The sequence below is a fragment of the Polypterus senegalus genome, chromosome 7, assembly GCF_016835505.1.
Source record: "Polypterus senegalus isolate Bchr_013 chromosome 7, ASM1683550v1, whole genome shotgun sequence".
NCBI lineage: Eukaryota > Metazoa > Chordata > Cladistia > Polypteriformes > Polypteridae > Polypterus > Polypterus senegalus.
In genome coordinates, this window is record NC_053160.1 from 72941432 (window position 1) to 72963690 (window position 22259).

The 22259-nt window shown below is 36.8% G+C and overlaps 1 protein-coding gene across 2 annotated transcripts in view; it reads left to right on the top strand.

Annotated features, from left to right (window-relative positions):
* Nucleotides 1-22259, top strand: part of efna5b (ephrin-A5b) — a 245279-nt gene that overhangs the window by 218182 nt on the left and 4838 nt on the right. The window contains exons 3-4 of one of the 2 annotated variants that reach the window (XM_039758879.1): nt 21018-21083; nt 21409-21489. In XM_039758879.1, the coding sequence (XP_039614813.1) occupies nt 21018-21083; nt 21409-21489 (147 nt within the window). The remainder of the gene's footprint in view (nt 1-21017; nt 21084-21408; nt 21490-22259) is intronic. The other variant, XM_039758880.1, reaches the window with a different exon arrangement.

Consider the following 22259-nt stretch of genomic DNA (forward strand, 5'->3'; position numbering starts at 1 on the left):
TCCCTTTAAGATTTACATCTCATGTCAGCCATTATAGACTTGAGCTATGCAACCATTGAACAGATATTCCTTTCTTGTAGGCATGGTGGTGTAGTAATTTGCACTGCTGCTTTGCTGTGTATATTTCTCTGAGTACAGCACACACCTTAAAGAGTATTGTCCCAAACTTTTACAGAAAATAAAGTAATGCACTTAATCAGGGATGAGGTATGAGGTTACCTTGTCTTGCCTACTACGCTATCTTATCAAGCTGAAGTGCATTCCATGCATATTAATAAGATAACTTTTAACCTGGTATGTGAAGCAATTGATTAAGTACAGAAACAGATGCTTTTCAAACCCACGCTTATTATCAGTATCGCTTACCACCTCGCTGTAAACCACAAAATTGCAAATTCAAAGCCTACCATTAAGTCATTTGCAACCCTAGGTCACTATGTTTGAATGTCTCGCTGGTCAGTGTGTGTGAAATTTGTGCAATGTCTCTTTGTTAATTTTTTATGGATACCTTGCATTCACCCACACATCCCAAAGACATATATTTCATTAATCAGTGATTCTAAATTGACCTCCACTGTTAAGGGTAGTGTTATGTAGTCAGATTATTTATAAAGTAGTGAGTAACGTAACACAATACTTACTTTTTTGAAGTAGAAATTCCTGCATTATTTAAAAAAAAAAAAACAGATGTGTGTTAATGTGTTACTATGGAAGATTATTGCTGCCACTACAAAAACATATTTTGCTTTATTACACAAATGTACTGTATTGCCTTTTTTTCTGAAACGCACTGTCTGCTGCCGTCAGAGTCATATTGTGGACGCATGTGCTCCGGCCATCTGGTGACAGCTAGTGGGGTTGAAGGTAAAGCATGTGCGTAGTACACAGTCAAGTGAAAAGAACTGAACAAAAGTTATACGTATACATGTATTCCTGCATGTGCTGAGGAATACATTTAATTCGGACAGTTTTAGGGTTACAGTGAGTAAGTGATTCTCGAAGCACCGCTGACAATAAGGCACAAAGTCAATGGGCTATAGCAGCCGATTGACGTGTTAAGAAGATTGAAGGGTTAAGTTGTTTTCATCCTATTTTTTTTTTTTTTGTAAAAATTGATTTATTTGTATGGAATGATTACAATAAAATTAATAAAATTAAAAAAAAAAAAAAATGAAGTGCTCCCTAAGTGCTGTGTGTGCACCTCTACTCTGGTACTCAGGGGACTGCTTTTTATAGTTGGCTTCTCCAGATATTCCCAACTCTTCTGACTCGTCTCAGTCATCTGTGGAGTGTGTCCCTCTCAGGTCCAAACCCAAAGGCTCTACTGTATTTAGAAAACACAAGACAGTGATCAAATGTGAATGTGTTTCTGGTCAGTTTCGTAAAGGTTCATGGGTTTAACATTTAAAAATAAATGCTGGCCAGTGTAATGTGCAGTGTTCATACAAAAGAAAAAAAACGTAATGCAAAAGTAACACAGTGTCTGTAACACATTACATTTTACAATAAGTAACTATGTAACATTTTTAGGTTTTTTTTTTTTTAAATGACTTTTAGTTACACAACACTGTGTGTGACTGAAAGTGTGTCCATGAGTACTGCTTGACACCCAGTGCTGCTGGATTTAAAACCGTTAATGTAATGTAATATTAATTTTTATCCTGTAATTTCATCTCAGAAATTCTTTTGACGAGTTACTCAAAAAGTATATTTTTTTGCTTTTAGATTTGCTTTGGGATCTGTCTAAAAATGTACTGTTAATGCCACTTCCCTAATGCAATCCCTTTTTATCTGCATTCAAGCGTAGCATAAATGTGCCTGATTTGTAATGAGTATGCCCCAGTCATGCAAACTGGACTTGCACACACTAAGTGTTATTAGTGAATTAGCTACACTTAGCTTCTGTCTTCTTGTGTATGACTGTTCCAGAGTATATATGAGTGTATGTTCTTTGTGTGTTTGCATGTTTTTTTTTCTTCAATTTACTCTGGTTTTCTTCCTTTCAGAAACATGCATTTTAGGATAATTGGCATCTGTAAGTGTATAAAGTGTTTGTGTTTTTGTGTGCGCTGTAGTAAACCATCACACCCCTCCTGGTTGGTTCTTGCATTGTACCTGATGCAATGAGAACAGGCTCCAGGATCCTGCGACCTAATATATGAGTTCAAAAAAAGAATGGAAAGCCACTATGGTGGGCATTAAATAAAAAAATATTTTTAGAGTAGCATTTTGATTTAAAAACATGCAGACTGCTATACAACTGCGATAACACATGCTTCCCTTACCCAGGGAGTATTTGTGTTCAAACCCCTGCCAAACTAGGTACAGCCTAAGTGTGACCAGTAAACCATTGTCTGCATAAGACTCCCTCTCCCTACACTATATGAATAATTTTGCTTGTGCAGCTTTAGTGACTGTTGAGGGGTCGGCTCCCAGGGCCCCCGGTTGAACATATCAGCTGTGCTGCCTAAATCTTTCCTGGCACAAGTGATGCTTAGACGATGGAACCTCCAAAAACAGGGCTAGCTCCCTTTTATGGATAAAATGTCTTTACTGTGTAAGCCACTGGGGAGCTGTTACTGGCTTTCTTTGCGTATTTTTGGTTTTCTGTTCAAGGGGAAAGTGCTGACTGTGTCAGGGAAAAAAAAAAAGCTGAAATAGCTTTCCCTATTTTCGCTTATTTTTCTTTTTCTTGATGGGCTACAATTGGTGATGTTCTGCAACTGCAGAAAGTTATCCATCAGAACTGAACTATTGGTCTAAACCTCCTTGTATATTTCTCTGCTATGCAAAATTCACATTTAGAAGATGAGTTCCATTTGACATTAAGTACTACCTATAGAGTCCGTTCACAAAGAAAATATCATAACAAAAGCCCAAATGTGTGAAGTTTAAACCTAAAGTGATTACCTCTTTTTTATCTTTGACAGATAAATGGATAAAGTCAGGTCCTGGGACTATAAAGGGTTGTATTGAAGGTACAGCAAGTATTTCCTAGCACATCCTGAAAAAAATGCCTGTCCACTATAATCCAGCCAAACACATTCAATAAAAGTCATTTAAACTCTAAACACTGCATTTTTCCATCTGTTGAACTGTCTAGTCCTGTTTATTCTTGAACATTAGCACCATTCATGAATTTAGAAAAAGAAAAAAAACTATTCCTGTTAATTCCAGCTCTGTTTTCCTGCATCCTGTGCTGCCACTCTTGCTCACATGCAGTTTTTGTCTCAAACCTCACTTTTACTTACTCCTTAAATATTCAATATGTTTTTAATTAGATACATTTTTCTGGCCTCTGATTACTTAGACACCTCTTAAATAATGTAATGTATTTATTATTATGAAATACATTTTTGCTTTTTATGTACAGTGTCTTCTTACTGTGCACTGCATGAATGGCAATATAGTGAAGTGGGTATGGGGACAATAAAAGAGGATGTTAAAAAATCAGTTTGGAAAGTTGAGTGCATAATAACTGTAGGAAGGCAAACAAGTTAAGAAAAGTTTCACTGTTATCCCATCCTGGATTGGTTCCTGCCTTGTGCCTAAAACTCGGATAGACTCTCGGCTCCTGCAAAATGTAACAGATAAAGAAAACGGGTAGCTCACTGGAACTTGGGGACGGACGTCTGGAAAGTCCCCATCATATCTGATATCTAGGACAATAAACCCTTTGTTGAGCTTTTCTAATAAAGCATTCTTTCTTCATTTTTTATAACTGCGTTTTTGTAACCCTGTAACTCCGGGTTACAGCGGTCAGAGCCTGTCTCAGCCACATTAGGTACAAGGTGGGAACTAACCCTGCTATGGACACCAGTCTTGTTTGCATGAGTGTACCCGGTCTTACACTGGCACACTATCTGCAACTGGTTCATAACCTTTTGCCTGATGGCTCCAGACCCATTCCAGAACAAGCTCCATTTCCTGTGAAGGATAGACAGATTGTAAAAATCAGTGGAACTTGAGACTCACACCAGAAAAGACTCCATCTTAACTGTTGTCTAGGTAATCTATTGACTTTACTTTTCTAACTCATCATTTTTTAAATTTAATATTGTTTTGTAGTGCAACTTTACAAAGCAATGAACACTTCTATAATCATGTCTACATCTTCCGACATGTGCAATAAAACAGTGTTTTTTAAGGGTAAAATATTCTTTTTAATAACTTAGTCAAAGATGACATGGTTTGGGCCTGTAGCCATTTATTTAATTTCACTGTGATTCCTGTGGAGAGAAACAAGATGTATTGCTCTGAGGAGCTACAGTTCAGTTCCACTTTTACACTTCTTTTGACCTTTCTAGGCAGTATGTTTATTCTTATTTATATTCAGAATGCTTAAAATGTAACATTTAATTCTCCCCGGGCATTGGTAAACCTTAGCATTCAATGACAAAGTTTCTCATCTTTTCCCTGGAAAGTTTGTCTGCATCTCTAAATAATCTAAACTGTACAAGGTAAAATAGTAATGTCACGCCTGTCCGCTTGAATTGTGCACAGCTTGTCTGTGAACCCGATAAAAAACTCCTAACACAGAAAACATCAGAATTATACTAAGCCAAGCACTATGGTAGCAACAAATAGATTTGTTATGCCTTACTTAATACATGATGAAGTAATTTAGAGACTTACCTGGGGACAATACTAGTGAAGTGAGAAGTTACTGGTTTTCATTACAGCCGATTTGGTGAGAGTATTTAATCGGATTTCTGGTTTAATTAGTTAGCCTGCGGCAGCTCTTATTCTGAAAAGTAGCCAATGTTTTTTTGCTTTACTTAGAAATCAGTGGTAGATTTCAGTACAAATTAAACAATTAATTCTCATACTACATTTTTATAGCAGTTACCTTCAATAATTTTGCCCAGACTTATTTATCCACCCAAGCATTTACTGAACCAACCACAGACAGTGGGGGAGAGTCTATTAATGGGTATGTTCATGCAGACACCATTTATAGAGATCTTGAAGAGGAGCATGTAATTTCTGAACTTTGCAGGACTACTGTTATACAATTAATGCAAATGCTACATGGAGACTGGGACTGGGACAAACTGTGGTAAATTCAGAACACCTGTTGCACTTCTGTGTATAAGACTAAAATTTAGAAACATATGCAAGCAGTCAACTTCTTCACTCCTTCCTGTTTGCATCAACTGCATAGCACTCTGGGTAATACTATAAAGTGGGTAGGCTCACATATTACACACAGGTCACATACATGTCCACATGAAATCCTTTAAGGCACAAATACATTGACACATTTCCAGCTTCCTACTATGTGTTTGTGTTTAATATTTAAATGTATTTAAGTTAAGTTAAAAGTTTTAGTCCACAACTAGTATCAAAGTTATATACTCGGGAGATGTCCCATCTAACATTGGCTTCTACGGCTTTATGATGGCAAGCTGGCCTTGCAAAGGATCATGGCTTGATGGGTAAAAATGGCCAGTCTAAGTCATCTGCACGACAAATTACCAAGAAAATATTTCCGCAAACAGGGTCACCAGCATAGTCACTTGCGAAAAACACTTTGGCCAATTTCATTGATCAACACTAGTCATAGCGCAAGAGGCACCGAAGGAACCCTCGCATGATGGATTGCTGGTCCATCACAGAACCCACTCATGCACATAGCTCTAAACAGTTGTTAATTTGCCTGACATTCACAAATTTGGGATGTTGTAAGAAAAATGGAGCAACCAGCTGAAAAAAATACATAGATATGAGGGGAACAGGAAAACTCCCGACAGACAGTGGCTGGGATTGGATTTGAATTGAGGGCTCTGAAAAGCAGTAGTGCTAATCACTGTACAACCTTGCTGCTAAAATTTCAGGTATTGTAGCTACATAATTAAACATGGTGTTTAGAAAAAAGGCATAATAAGCTGAAATAGAAAAAAAAACAACAGCAGAAAGCTAGGCCTAAATCTGACAGCCAAACAAACAATGGTAGAATTGTTTTGTTACAAAAATAATAATCATAAATAGTAGCATGTCAGCTTATTATTATTAATAATCAGAAATAGTGGCATGTCAGCGTATTGTTATTATTATCTAATCAAATAATAAATTATTGTCATGCTCCAAGTTGAGATGTAATGACCTGAAGTAATTGCAGTGTGTACCTCGGTATCCACCCCTTTCTTTCCCTGACTATGAGACCGAAGTGGTGACTATGATTTAACAGTCTAACATTGCGTGTGATTCTGTTAATAACGTGACACATCTTAAACACTTGCAGCTGGCACTGGAATTTAAACCATATTAGCAAGGGTAGAAAAAAAATCCTTTTACCAGTTCTGGCCTTCTTTAAAGCCACATTAAAACAAAGGGTGATTTTTGGGTTTGTAGTCATCTCAATGAGTTAGTGCTGACTTTTTAATATTCTTTGCTGGTCTGTAACATGTGTAATTCAGCATAAAATATCATTAGATATTATTGTGCACTTTTATATATCTGGTAGACATTTTTGAACATTTGCATTCATGCGAGTCAATTCACTGATTAATCATTCAGTAGTCAATGATAAAAGCTTTTTTGAAGCTACAATTCTTGTTCACAGTAATCTAAAATCTGTATTATGTTACATTCAATTAAATGTTTAATATACATAATGATCTGTTACTTTTAACAATAACAAATATTATTTTAACTGACACCTTTTTAATTGCAGTGTTTGTGAGCTCAACTAACTAGAAATACAGTGATAGGAGTAGTGATTGATGGCTTCGGCAAACTTCTATTTTGTGCCAAACTGACATCCTTTGAATGCAAATATCTAATATTTAGTTTAGTAGATGTTTGTGTTCCTTCTTATTTTCTCTAAAATGCTTATAAATAATGGCATAGGGGATGAAAGTTCTGCATGCGTTGCTGTCCTGTTAGACTCTAACACTAAAACAGAATAAAGTAGACATAAAATAAATAAAAGTAAGGGCTGATCATTAAAATGATTTTCAGCCAAAACCAAAATTATGTTATGATTGTTTTTTTTATTTTCCAATATAAACAAACTCAGTTATTTTTTTTTTTTTTAATAGTGCTTTTCACTGAGTGCAGACTTACAGAGTTGTAAGACGTTCACAGATAAATTACAATTATAAAATTTACAAATGATTAACTTCATAAAACTTCATTGGGGAACGCATTTTTTGTTGAGTTAGATCTTACACTTGTTTTTTTACTAAGTTTTGGCGGTGAATCCAGAAATGACCCCAGTTTTTTGCTATCACATCCAGTTTTTATGATACAGGGTACCCTCCATTTTTGTCGAAAAACATACAAATTTTACATACAATGAAAAAATAATGAAATAATAACTTGAATGTACTGTTTACTTAAATTTCGTTTGTTCATACAAAGGATTTATTGTTACTCTATGACATTTCTTTACAGTAATACATTTGAAAATTAATCAGGTAAGCGGTTAAGGTAAAAATTTACGCTTATAGCTTTTCCTGGAGTGTTCAGTGTTAGGATAATCCTGCCAGATGCTCTAACAATAGTCAGCCATCATATGTATATCCCATCTACCCTGATACCGTCCTTCCATGACCTTCAAATCTTGGTGGAATCGTTCACCTTGCTCATCACTGACTGCACCAAGGTTTTCCGGAAAGTTAGAAAGATGGCTATGCAGAAAATGCACCTTGATGCTCATATTGCAACCAAGCATTTTGTTGCTCTCCAAGAGTTTCTGGACAATTTCTGTGTAATTATTTGCTTGTGTATTTCCAAGAAAGTCCTTGACAATGTCTTTGAATGATAACGAAGCATTGTTTTCGACTTCTGATATTGTCCTGATGAAATGTTCATCTTTGATGAGTTGCCAAATCTGTGGACCATCAAACACACCAGCCTTTATTTTTTCAAGTGACAGGCTAGGAAATGCCAAAATGAGGTGCTTGAAACAGTCTCCTTCAGTTGGCAAAGCTTTAACGAACTGCTTCATAAGACCTAGTTTCATGTGCAGAGGCAGGGATATAATATTCTTTCTATCAACAAGTGGCTCATGTAGAATGTTTGGATCACCTGGTTTTAGGGCAGATCTTGGAGGCCAATTCCTTTCCACCCAATGCCTTTCACGAGCTCTGCTGTCCCACATGCACAGATAACAGGGATACTTGGTGTATCCGCGTTGCTGACCAAGAAGGAAGCATAACTTTTTTAAGGTCAACACAGATGACCCAATTGTTTTGGTGATATTGCAACAACGCAATGACTCTCTTTATGTCTGCATATTCTTCACAAAGAGAAACTGAATGGCCAATTGGGACTGACCCAAATATATTGTCATTGTGAAGGAGGACACACTATAAGCTCCACTTTGAGCTATCGGTGAATAGTCACCATTCAGTTGACTTATAGATTGGAATTCCCAATTCCTCCATTAAATTAGGTATGTTATGGCAATACACAAAGCCACTGTCAGTTCTAAAGTATTGCAGAATTGTAATTTCTCTGGTTCAAAAGTACTATACCTTTGTTCCTTTTTCAAGTAGGTTTTTCTCACGCAGTCTTGATGCTAGGAGTTCTGAAGCCTTCTTCGATAGTCCAAAATCACGTGCCAAATCACTCAACTCATGCTGATCAAATCCCTTACGAACAGAGTCCTCTTCAATTTCAAACTCTTCATCATTGTTGTCACCTAGTTCATCACCATAATCATGTTCTTCAAGAGAGGGTAGTGTAATGAAAACCGGCACTGGGATTTCATCTGAATGAGCCACTGGGCGTATAGCCGATGGTAGACTAGGATACTCTATGTTACATTTATTTTTCTTGTTATATCCTGAAGTTTTCACTATACAAAGTAACAGTCACTGAAATGATCTCCTGGCGCTTGCCAAATAATAGGTATACCAAATGGCATCTTATCACGTGCTTCCTTTGTCCACATCCGTGAACCCTCAACACACTTTTTGCACACTTTATGATTGGCCCAAGACTTATCTTGATCACCAAGTTTAACTTTGAAATAGGCCAAATAGGCTTGCTCTACAAATGTGCTGATGTTCGCCCTTTGACTGGGAATGGTGAAACTGCCATAGATATAACAAAATAAATCAGGGTTGTTTAGGCACTTACGACGAGAAACAGCAGAGCCAGACATGATCTGAAAGAAAGGAAATACGTGTGTAAGTAGAAAAATAGATTTTGTTTATTCATTACGTAGAGCAGCGCACAACCTCTGACCACACTGTCTTGCGTGTAAATGAATAGCCTATACAAATCCATGCTAAAGTAATCACACTAATATAAGCAGTATAGAAAAAACCTGACATGATAGAAGAAAGCTAACTTCACTTTCAGAATCTGCATACCTATTTTAGTGTAAATAAGCTTAAAAATTGAAGTCAACAAAAAATTTGTTCAAAATTGTTCCCCAGTGAAAGACAAAGCAACTTCAAACTAAGTGATATGAAAGGATCTTAACAATATTTGTCCTTCAGTGTTACCACTGAGATACGGTCAGTTGACAGTGGATTAGAGGAAAACACACAGAACAGGCAACGGCATCCCTAGACAAAATAAACCTCTGGGGTTCCAATTCCACAACAGATGTCCATTTATGAACACTTTGCATACAGTAAGTGTACTGTATATTGCCATTGAAATGCCCTATTTTTATCTTGATTACATACTGGCCTGAGACTTTCCCCAGGGACATCTTTAAGTCACTCAGATATGGAAGAAACACCAAAGTTCCACCACCAATAGAATTAATAGATGGTACCATGATACTGATACATTGCAGACAACATGGTGTGAAAGATGGAACGCATTCTACATGCTGTGGACTTTTGATTATAATAAAGTGCCATTTAAGAAATGAAAAAAACCCTTAACTAAGAAGGATTAATGTTGTAGTAGTGTTGAAAAATCCTCTTAGCAATGTTAAAAATATCACGTTTCTTGCAAAGTAGAGAAAGACGTCTAGATTATGCTGAAGGGATCAGTTAGATATCATACTTGAGTGAGATTTGAAAAGGCAGATGGCCTTTTCTGATTCTGAGCTTCCATCGGTTTTCTGTTCAATATTAATGTGACATTTATTTTAAATTTGTACTTCTGATATTTTTAGTCCCCTATATGTTGAGTGGGAATAGCATCCGAATGTAAATTAAATGTGTTTCCTCACTTTATTAACAGTTAGATGGGTAATTTGCAAATGTCAACATCGAATTCTAGGAAAATGAAAAAAAATACAATAGGTACAGTGGTGCTTGAAAGTTATAAATAAATTACATAAATATGACCTAAAACATTATCAGATTTTCACTCAAGTCCTAAAAGTAGATAAAGAGAAACCAGTTAAACAAATGAGAAAAAAATATTATACTTGGTCATTTGTTTATTAAGGAAAATGATCGAATATTACATATTTGTGAGTGTCACAAGTATGTGAACCTTTGCTTTCAGTATCTGGTGTGACCCCCCTTTGCAGCAAAAACTGCAACTAAACGTTTCCTGTAAATTTTGATCATTCCTGCACACCGGCTTGGAGGAATTTTAGCCCATTCCTCCGTACAGAATAGCTTCCACTCTGGGATGTTGGTCGGTTTCCTCACATTAACTGCTCGCTTCAGGTTCTTCCACAACATTTCGATTGGATTAAGGTCAGGACTTTGACTTGGCCATTCCAAAACATTAACTTTATTCTTCTTTAACCATTCTTTGGTAGAACAACTTGTGTGCTTAGGGTCGTTGTCTGGCTGCATGACCCACCTTCTCTTGAGGTTCAGTTCATAGACAGATGTCCTAACATTTTCCTTTAGAATTCTCTGATATAATTCAGAATTCATTGTTCCATCAATGAAGGTAAGTCGTCCTGGCCCAGATGCAGCAAAACAGGCTCAAACCATGATACTACCACCACCATGTTTCACAGATGGGATAAGGTTCTTATGCTGGAATGCAGTGTTTTCCTTTCTCCAAACATAACGCTTTTCATTTAAACAAAAAAGTTCTATTTTGGTCTCATCCGTCCACAAAACATTCTTCCAATAGCCTTCTGGTTTGTCCACATGATCTTTATCAAACTGCAGACGAGCAGCAATTTTTTTTTTGGAGAGCAGTGGCTTTCTCCTTGCAACCCTGCCATGCATACCATTGTTGTTCAGTGTTCTCCTGATGGTGGACTCATGATCATGAACATTAGCCAATGTGAGAGAGGCCTTCAGTTGCTTAGAAGTTACCCTGGGGTCCTTTGTGACCTTGCTAACTATTACACGCCTTGCTCTTGGAGTGATCTTTGTTGGTCAACCATTCCTGGGGAGGGTAACATGGTCTTGAATTTCCTCCATTTGTACACAATCTGTCTGACTGTGGATTGGTGGAGTCCAAACTCTTTAGAGATGGTTTTGTAACCTTTTCCAGCCTGATGAGCATCAACAACTCTTTTTCTGAGGTCCTCAGAAATCTCCTTTGTTTGTGCCATGATACACTTCCACAAACGTGTGTTGTGAAGAGCAGACTTTGATAGATCCATGTTCTTTAAATAACACAGGGTGCCCACTCACACCTGATTGTCATCCCATTGATTGAAAACACCTGACTCTAATTTCACCTTCAAACTAACTGCTAATCCTAGAGGTTCACATATTTTTGCCACTCACAAATATGTAATATTCGATCATTTTCCTCAATAAATAATTGACCAAAAATAGTATTTTTGTCTCATTTGTTTAGCTGGTTTCTCTTTATCTACATTTAGGACTTGAGTGAAAATCTGATGATGTTTTAGGTCATATTTATGTAGAAATATAGAAAATTCTGAAGGGTTCACAAACTTTCAAGCACCACTGTAGGATTTTATGTAAAAAAGAAAAGCTAGGTAGGGCTTTATGCAAAAAAAAAAAGTTTCTGTTGTTGCTCATTGGTCCATGTTATTGTTTAATTAAGCAAACCTTCACCATCAGTTGAGATCTGCATCACTATTTGTCATTTATGTTTACCTGTCTGAGAGACTTTGGACCACCTGACATCTAAATTTGTGTGCCTGAAGATCATTTTTCCACTATTGGAACTTGCCATACTAATAAAGCACATGGTGCCCGTGAATTTTAAACATTATGGTACTAAAGAATGGAGCTCCTTGACACAACAACTTGTCCCACCAGTATTTGAAAGGATTTTTTTGCTGATATACAGCAATTGATAACTTACCAGCGTGCTGCGTAAAAAAAAAAAAAACTCATTAGGTCATTGTCTGCACAATGAACACTTCCAGAAAGGGCTTTACTATTGATTTACTAAAAAGATGTCCAAGAGAGTGCCAAAATTGGAAAAATCTGAATTTTGGATTAAAAATGAAATCATTAAACTGTAATAGTAGTAGTAGTCATAGTAGAAGTAGCAGTATATATTCCAATGCACATAATACAGTGTACTTCTTACACACATGTGCAACAGACATGCAATTGGTTATCGATCTCTGGCCCCACGAAAAACAAGAATGGATAAAAATGTATAACTTCAATTTATTTAATAGTGCCCAGGGTAAAACCCACATGTTAAAAGGAGTAATATTATATTAGTGATTCTGTCACTGAAGACATGCTTTACTTTGAACAATCATCACCAGTTCAGCTTTGTACATCACCCGTGCCTTTGGACAGATGTTACGAGTGTAATGCTGGGATTTGGTTCTCTGTTTGGGTCAAACCATATTGATAACTAAGGGCAAAACTGTTACTGGATACAAACGAGAAATGCTCTTTAGTAAGCGCAGTGAATTCAAGCATGGATGAGGGTAAAATGTAGATGTTTTGGCCTGTTATCATATTATCAAAATACTGTTTCCATACATAATATCAGCTTAAGCCAGACTACAGAATATCTTGTTTAGCTCAGCTGGATTTGCTGCTTGTCTGTCCATTTCAAAGTGGGACTGGAAACACAAGGACCTGGGTTTGATCTGACACAATTAGGGACATTCTGATCTCAACTTAAGTAATGTTGAAAGTAGTGACAGCCTTCTCCAAGGACAACAGTTTTATGTCGGTGGAGAACGTAAAACCTGTTTAATGCAGAGACTCTTTAAGGTACAATGACAACCTTAGTAAAATGGCTTCTTTAGCTTAACTAGTTAGGTTCAGATACATACAGAAAGAATACTTGGGATTCCTTGGAACATTATAATGAGCTAAATTTGAGGTATTGTATATGTTTTGGATTTATTTGAATGTGAATGTTTTTGCAGGATAATTAAAATAAATCATTTTGCCAATGTAGACATTTTATATGACAATTTAGCTAATTTCAAAAATGAAACATTCCTGTGGTTGCCCATAATATGACTGCTTCTATTTATTTATTTATTTATTTTGGCCACAAAATAATTTTCATTGGCATATCCCCATTTGCCATGCAAAAACTGCATGTGTGTGGCCTTCTAATTGAGCGATCTTCTGCATCTTAACTTCCTAACCACTGCTCTTAACAATTCCCATCATGATTTATATGAGACATTTTTCTGTTTCTCATGAAATTTTCACTAATTTGCTGTATGACACAGTGGCCAAATTACAGACTGCCATGTCACTAAAGCTTTTCATTTCAAAAAATTACCTTTAGGCTAAATGTAGAGTTTTTACACTGCTTCTAGTTCTGCTGAATAGAAAGTCATTTGGGAGAATTTGTCCTGTTTCCCTCTAATGTCAAACATTTAAATAGTTAAAAGACTTCCAGCAGCTGTAATGGACGAAAGTGCTGGGAAAATCACAAGAAACAACAGTTTTGCATCACAGTAAGTAATCACCATCACCAGTTAACCTGGAGTAAGAATATGGTCACTATCATAAAAGGTGAATAAAGGTAGATTAGTATCAGAAAGGGCATCCAGCCTTAAAAAATTCTGCTCCCATATTCCCTTGATGATGAGAAATGAAAATAAGAATTACAGCATTATTAGTAATGACAGTCTTATGTTAAACTCCATACTTCACAACTGAATTAAGTTAAATTTCTATTTCTGGTAAAGTATGGGCAGTAGTAGCGCTGCTGCCTCGCAGATAGGAGACCCGGGTTCGCTTCCCGGGTCCTCCCTGCGTGGAGTTTGCATGTTCTCCCGTGTCTCGTGGGTTTCCTCCGGGCGCTCCAGTTTCCTCCCACAATCCAAAGACATGCAGGTTAGGTGGATTGGCGATTCTAAATTGGCCCTAGTTTGTGTGTGTCCTGCGGTGGGTTGGCACCCTGCCCAGGATTGGTTCCTGCCCTGGGATTGGCTCCAGCAGACCCCCGTGACCCTGTATTCGGATTCAGCGGGTTAGAAAATGGATGGATGGTAAAGTATTTTTTAGTTATACCCCACATTATTATAGGTTTTCTGCTATGCCATTAAAGATTGATGCATAAAGTTCCATTTGCTTGATAGACTTTACCAACTCCTTGAATTTCTAAAGGTGAAAAGAATCAAATGATACTATGTACCGTAAATTTTATTCTATGAGACATGCAGAGGGTCCGCAGGAAGGAGGCAATTTCCTGACTATGAGCACAAACTCTAAGCGGTGTTCGATAACGGCGTGCACTGGTTTTAGTTTCTGTCAACAGCAGGGTGCTTGCAGACGGTGATTTAGTGGGAGTTTATCCCATAGGCCAACTACTTGTTACTCGGAACTTGTTATCACTCACTCCCACATCTTGTTACCCTGTAATGCAGCAGATTTGAGTTCTCTGCATCTATTTCCTGCTGCGTAAATCAGATTTGCTGGTGTTCATAGCATACTCACAATGCACTTTAAACAGTTTTGAAGGCAAGGAGTTAAATCACACAAAAGAGTAAACTTTATAATGTGTGTCAAAGGACATCAGACAGAAGTTCTCACAGAATGTGTAAGATTCATTAACACTGACACTTAACTAAGTGATCCAAGAAGATGTGTTGATACATGTAATGCATTGTCAAGTCAGAATGATTTTATGGGTTACTAAGTGACAGTGACACACTGGGAGACTATAAAGTTCACCTCTGTTTCTGGAATAAGCCATGTGAATAAAATCCCAAATTTAATGACTGTTGCAACTTTTTTGTATTTTCTCGCCTTAAATCGACACATAGTTCTAATGGAGAGATTTTAAACCTTTACTGATTTTTTTGTGCCAATATGCAGCACTGTGTATGCAGTAGATTGTTCATAGTTGCAATAATCAATATTTTCAGTGCCCCTGTGCCATATGACCTTACTGGCCAAACAAACGTTGATCATCATTTCGAAATTGTGCAGAGGAGTGTATGTGTGTGAATGTCTTTATTTTTATGAAGTGTGATGAACTAATGAGCTGCCTTTCATGTAATCACTGCTTTTGAGTTCACATAACAAATATTCATGACTTCCATTCATTTTCCTAACCTGCTTATCCAGGTTAGGGCTAGACATCAACTGGGACCTATAACAGCAAGCATCATGTGCAAGGCAGGAATAATCCCTGTACTAGGAGCATGTCCTATTTATGATTTATATCATAATTTCATCTGTAAAATTCTGGTTCTTCATAAATAGGTCTAAAAATATACTAAATGTTGTGGGGCCCACATTTAAGTTGGTTCCTAATTCCAGTTAGAGCTTTTTTAGTTACTGGGTCAAATTCATGGCTATAAAAAATGACCAAATCCTTGCTTCATGCAAAACATCTACTGTAATTGAAATAATGTGTCTATATAAATACCATGTGATTTCGCCATCCTTAAACAATATTATTCATTCTGCTTTACTTGCACTATTATATGCCGCTGCTTTTTCTATAAGGTTACTGCTCTCTTGTCTTGCTTAACAATCTAATCCAGCTATCCTTATGGCAGACATGCCCTTTTGTGTCGCCATTTGGGAATATGATTAAAGCTTAGGACTACACTTGATAACTATATTTTGATCCTTTGCTAAGTTCTTTTGCATAATTTTCAGTAGTAGCCTTTAAACTGGGCCAAAATTAAATTTTACATTCCAGTGCACATTTCTTTTGAGTTGCATCTCTGATCTTAGGATTTGCATGTTTCTTTGTATTAATAAATATTTCTGAAATGTACATCCATGCATAATTGCTTCCTGTGCATAAGCACATTCATTTCTAAGAAAACTGAATAATTATTCAGATCCAGTGTGTAATACACAGAAACCATCCATTATCGTTTTAATAATTAAATATTAAAACCCTACATAATGAAAGGGGTGCAGCTACCTTAAAAATCTACTGCTATGGCATCATTAGTTATCTTAATGGGTGTTAAATGGCCTCCAGCTGCAGGCACTTCAGCACTCAACATTTTTTATTACTATTAAACCAAGTGCTACTGTCATGCACCAACAGCAGTTTACTTTTTTGCAGCCTGGTACAAAAAAATCTGTCTACATTTGCCCATCAACATTTTGTAATAACCAGGCCAAGATCGTAAATTTCTTCTACCTGATCACTTAGGGCTAAGCTCTACCCATGAGATATAAAGAAATATTTTCCTTGTCACGTAACCAGCTGGTGCTTTTGGACTTTGCTATAGTAAATGTCACTTAGATATTGATGTATATATATTTAGTGCTACACGGTAATTTGTGCAGTTTACAACTGCAACTATCTCTTACTGATCTTTGCTGCCAGGAGCCACCAGCACTGCCAGCTCATCCATGGTCATATTATTCCTAATGTGCTTGGCATCACCTGTGTTACATCTTGTAAAGTGTTGCAAAACTTTGTGTGTTTCACCATAAGATAAGAAAGTCAGCAGAAGATTTACTAAACAGAGCCAATTACCTGAGCTAAATTACTACTGGTATCTGGAGAAAAGAGCTATAGAATCTGTTTAAGGCTATGAATCATAGGATGGGTGTACTGCCTTTCAAAGTTTGGCAAATGCTGAGTTGCAGACAAGGAGGAAGAACACTCAATAAATATAAACTGCAGGGGATGAGCTGTATGCCTAATTACATAAAAACAAGTGAAAAGGGGATTTTGTTTTAAGACATCAATTCCTATTCAGGCAGCTTGTCTAAAGTAACATCAAGTTGAGCTTTATAGATATGTAAGGTGACTATTTAAGTGCCAGTGATGTCTATATACAGTAGTAGCTAGTTAGTCCCAGCTTTGGTGTTCTACTTTCTCATGCATTCATTTTTCTTGCAATATGTGGTTGCTAAACCAACACCCTTGCTTAAATATTAAGTTGCTTGGTATCATCTTTTAGTTCAGGGAGAAAGTTTCACTTTTTGAATGTTACAAAACGTGTTATGTTAAGCTTTCCATTTTTATAAAACATAACCAGGTAAGTCAGTCATTTTCTAACCCATCATATCCTAACATAGGGGTCTGCTGGAGCCAGTCCCAGCCAACACAGGAACAAATCCCAGGCAGGGCGCCAGCCCACCACAGGGCACGCACACACAAAGCACAATTTAGGATCGCCAATGCACCTAACCTGCATGTCTTTGGACTGTGTGAGGAAACCAACGTAGACACGAGGAGAACATGCCAACTGCACACAGGGAGGACGCGGGAAGCGAACCCAGGTCTCCTTACTGCGAGGCAGCAGCACTACCACTGTGCCACCATGCCACCCCATGACCAGGTGCTCCAACTAATTTTGCCTTTTAATACTAAAGATAATTAAAATTTACAGTAATTCAAGATTTTTCCTAATATAAAACATTTCCTATACCTGGGTATATTTGTTTGCAGGGTTTGTTTTAACGTATTGATTCTCATGCGCAAGTTTGATGGTTTTCTCACAAATGTAAATGAGAAGCATGCAAAGAGCAGTAAGCATATTTAACATCTGATACTGTGTAATAAATTGTGTGAACGTGCTAATTGTATTTTCTCTCCCTTGGCCGTGGCAGATCCTCAGAGTACATAGTAATTGAAATGCACTAACATTGTACAGCCATTTGTTTACTCCTTTGGTAAATGTATAGATTAAATCTTGCCCTAATAATTAATTTACACAGTTAATGCTGAGGTTTTAAATTTAATACTTAAATTATCACATAACACAGATCACTTCCCGAATACCAAATAAATAAGTCAGAAATAATAGCCATTTAGCATATTGCTGCTGCGTTGTTTATTTGTATCTTTATATATGTATTAAAAAAAATACTAATAAACTTTAATCTGTGCCTAGCCCACCCTATTCACTTTATTCAGTGCCATCTTATTCATTTAACAGCCTGAGCTCAATACTAAATTTTGTTGTCCTTGTTATCATATTTTTAATATTGCAGTTTGATAATAGTGTGCATACTGTTCTAAACATTCACTTTAATATCCCAATGTTAATTCTGAAATAACACATAACCTTTTGGGACTAATGCTCATATTAGACTTGGACCTTGGGTTCATTCCCAGGTAAAATTCTATCTGTGTAATATCTGCATGTTCTGTCCATGTTCATGACGGTTTTCTCTGAGGGCTCTGCTGTCTGGTGACCATCCAAAATAATCCTAATACCGTATATACTCACGTATAAGTTGGGTTTTGAAACCCAAAAAATCGATCATAAAATCAGAGCCCCGACTTATAAACCCGTTCAAAAATGCAACACTTTAATTTTTTTTTTATCTCCTTGCTTCCTGCAATCTCGCATCAGTTTCTCATACGCACCGAATTTTGTTGCAGCAGCGCAATTACCAATTTCTTTCGCTGCTTCAACGACATTTAATTTAAAACCAACTTCATATTTTCTTCTGATTGAATGCTCCATCATAGATAAGGGATGCTCTTACAAAAAAGGTGTATGAGGGGGTGAGATACAAAAACCACAAATCAGTGCAAATGTTGCTTCGGAATAGTGCGGGTATTACTGTGTGGTCATGTAGGCACAATAGAGAGAGAGAGTTTAGGAGCACGCGCTGATACAGCACATTGCTGCACCCACATAGAAAAAAAAGGCAGTATGGTCCATGGGTACTCTCTCAGGTGTGTGTTAGTATATCGTAATCTCTTGGACCAATAGCATGAGTTTTCCATATTCGACTCATACGACCGACATTATAAAATGCCAGAAATTATACAATAAAATCAAGTCCCGACCTATTCGCGGGATAACTTATCCACGAAAATATACTGTAAGTTGATTGACAAATCAAAATTCTAACCATCTATTTATTTCCAAATCTTACTGTCACCATTTCAGGATTGATTCAGTTAAGACAACTTGGGGTACAAGCCACGCCAGCCCTGAAGCTAGACCTAAAATATATATATAATACGTCTGGAGATAACCATGACTCAATTGTGTATAAACCGGATGAGAACAATTAGACAGTTAACTGAGTGTCACATTTCTGAACCAATCCAGTGCCTCATTGTTGCCCTCAAAGTAGGGGCGTTGACTTTGATTTTGATTTTTAACTACAAAGATCAGATGTGGTCTAATTAATCTGGTTCCACAGATAACAAGCTTCAGTTTATGATCTACAGTCATCAAAAGGACTGCTGTTAAGACAGCTGATAACAAAGAGCCACAGGAGGTGCAGATTTCAGTGCTCAGAATACCTGAAATCAACAAATTATGCCTAACACCACCAGTAAAATCAGAGAGAAGGCTCCACAGCATCCATCTTCTGACTGCACGTCTAAACAAATAACTTAAGAAATGTAACAATTCTGTCTAATGGGAAATGCAAACTTGCCATGATAAAATAGCTTCAGCACTTTACAACATTGTTACATGCATATAACATACAATGCTTATCTAAATTATATTTGTTGTTTTTATGTCATATAGTGATTCAGTAATTTAAATGAAAGAAGGATATCATGGCAGAAAGAGGCAATTCTCAAACCTGTGGAACCCACCAGCTGTGGTGGTCAATATTTTTGTGTGTGTGTGTCTCTCCACTCTTGAAGTGCTCATTACAACGTGCAAATTAATTATTAAGTTTCAGTCACCTTGTGCTACTAAGCTCCTGATTGGATAACAGCAACATTAGCTTTTTATTTTCTCTCAGCTTGAAATTTTTTGTTTAATATATTTTGCTCTCTCACTGATCCCCCAGTGTTGGTTTAAAACACACGGACTGGAGGAACTGGGGCCGGGTGGTTTAGAAAGAAGCCCTGTCGGTGTAGCCTTTGCAGCGGTAAATTTTGCTGCTATTCACTATATACGTTTTTAACAGGTTTTGTCCAGACGTGTATTCTCATTTGAAAATCACATCTGTTCCCAAGAGACTAGCCCTGGACAAGATAAAACACAAAAAAAAAAAAACACTTGTACATATTGGGTCACCAAATATACTATCTCACACATCTTTCTGAGATGATGGAGGCACCTGTAGTACCTGTGTGTACACCGACACACTTATATTGAGAATGTATACACAATACATCTAGGCTCTTGAATCTATGAGACAGGAGAGCTGGTCAATTTTAAAACTTTAGAAACTTTTATATGTTTTAGTAACAGCCATGTATTGTTATTAGTATCATTAAAATCAAGTTAGTGTTAATTTTCCATTATTCTGTGTTTTATGTCTTTCTGAATTCTATTGCTTTGCTTCTCACATGACTTTAAACATTAGCATGCTTAGCATGTAACATTTGGTCAGTTGGTTTCTTTTCACTTAATAAAATGTATCACAATTTGTTATGTTCATTTTTATTGTACTTTTGAAGAAGCAAAAAACATCATGAGAGGCAGTTTAAATAAATGTCCACCAGGAACAGAGTGTGAAAGGCATAGAAATTACATTTCAGTTTGCTTTTCAGGTTTATATGTGTTTTCATTCAGAGCCTTATAATAATTCAGAGGTTTCTTTTATTTCTCTTAAAATATTTCAAGTAATAAAATCCTCATCAGTTGAGCTTAGGTGGACAGATTCAGTGTTAATGCTATAGGAAAAAAGTAGTTTTCCTGATTCCTGTATGTGTTGAAAGATTACAGTTATTTTTTCATATTAAGTGGATGAATATGATTTATTCTAGAACTGGTTTGTTCTCTGTTCTAAAAAGTAAATAACAGTTGCCATACTAAAGGGCATCGTTTCACTGTTTTCTTTTTCTTTTTTTTTCCCCTCTTACAGCATCCACTGTTGCAGAAAATGGAAGAAGAACCTGTCTGAAACTAAAAGTTTTTGTACGACCAACAAGTAAGTCACTGCTTCGAAAGCTTTGGGTGGCTCTAGTATGCATGCATTAGTGCGTGGTCTGGTACATTGAGGTGTTTCCTTTGTTAAACAACCAATCTCCTTGGAGCTCCTTCTGTACTCATCACCCTGTGGCACAGTTTCATTTTTTTTTTCTTATCATTTCTCATGAAAACATTTTTTTGTGGTTATATAGTGGTTGCTAACTTGTTGTTTCATATTTTTTACAAAAGCAATGGCGCAATGTTGTGCCAGGAGCTTTAAACAAAGTTGGGGGAATCACAAGTGTCACTAACATATTTGGCTATTATTTCTATTTCTGTTATAGACAGCTGTATGAAAACTATAGGTGTTCATGATCGTGTTTTCGATGTTAACGACAAAGTAGAAAATTCATTAGAACCAGCAGGTTAGTATGCTTAGACAATCTTTTTTAACACCTGCCTCTGTCCCTTTGCCTGTCCCACCCCACCACCCTACTCGTTCTTGTCGTGTAACAGGGCTGCTCGTTATCTTTATTGGCATGTCTTGCATGTTAGAAATGCTTTATTTGCGCTGCTCTAAGTGTGATACCCTTAAGTGTATATGTGTTGTGGGGTTATTTTGGGGGATTGGCTGGGGATTGTTATGAAAACTGTTACGCAAAACACAAGTCTGATTATACTGCATGCATCAGAAGGGGCAGATGCCATTTTCTTTTCTATAACTCTTTTCCGTTACTTTCTGTTTCCCAGCACACACCCGCCTCTGCATGAAGCTAACATGCTGTTTGGTTTGGACACATTTTCCCTTATATTCCTAAAGTGTCACTCACACTTTGGGGAACTAAGATACGATATAGGAGGAGATGAGGTTATTTTATAGGGTTTTTCAGCTTAGGACTTGTGCGAAACCATATAAATAGATGCTGATTTAAAACAGACTGCAAAATCGATTGCTTTTGTTTAGTTGTCCTTGCCCTCATTTACAGTGTACATCCATTGCAGAATTCAAATGCTGGCTCTGTGAGCATTCAGCTGTGTTTTCGTCTTTAAAGCTTTACAAACAGATTAAGTAGATGTTCAATATCATTTCAAAGACGCGCGCCTGTGAAACAAAGATGCTTACTATTATTATTTTTATAAGGTTTTTTGAAATAAGCTATTAATTTTTCATCCTAAGCTTAACATGTACAATTGA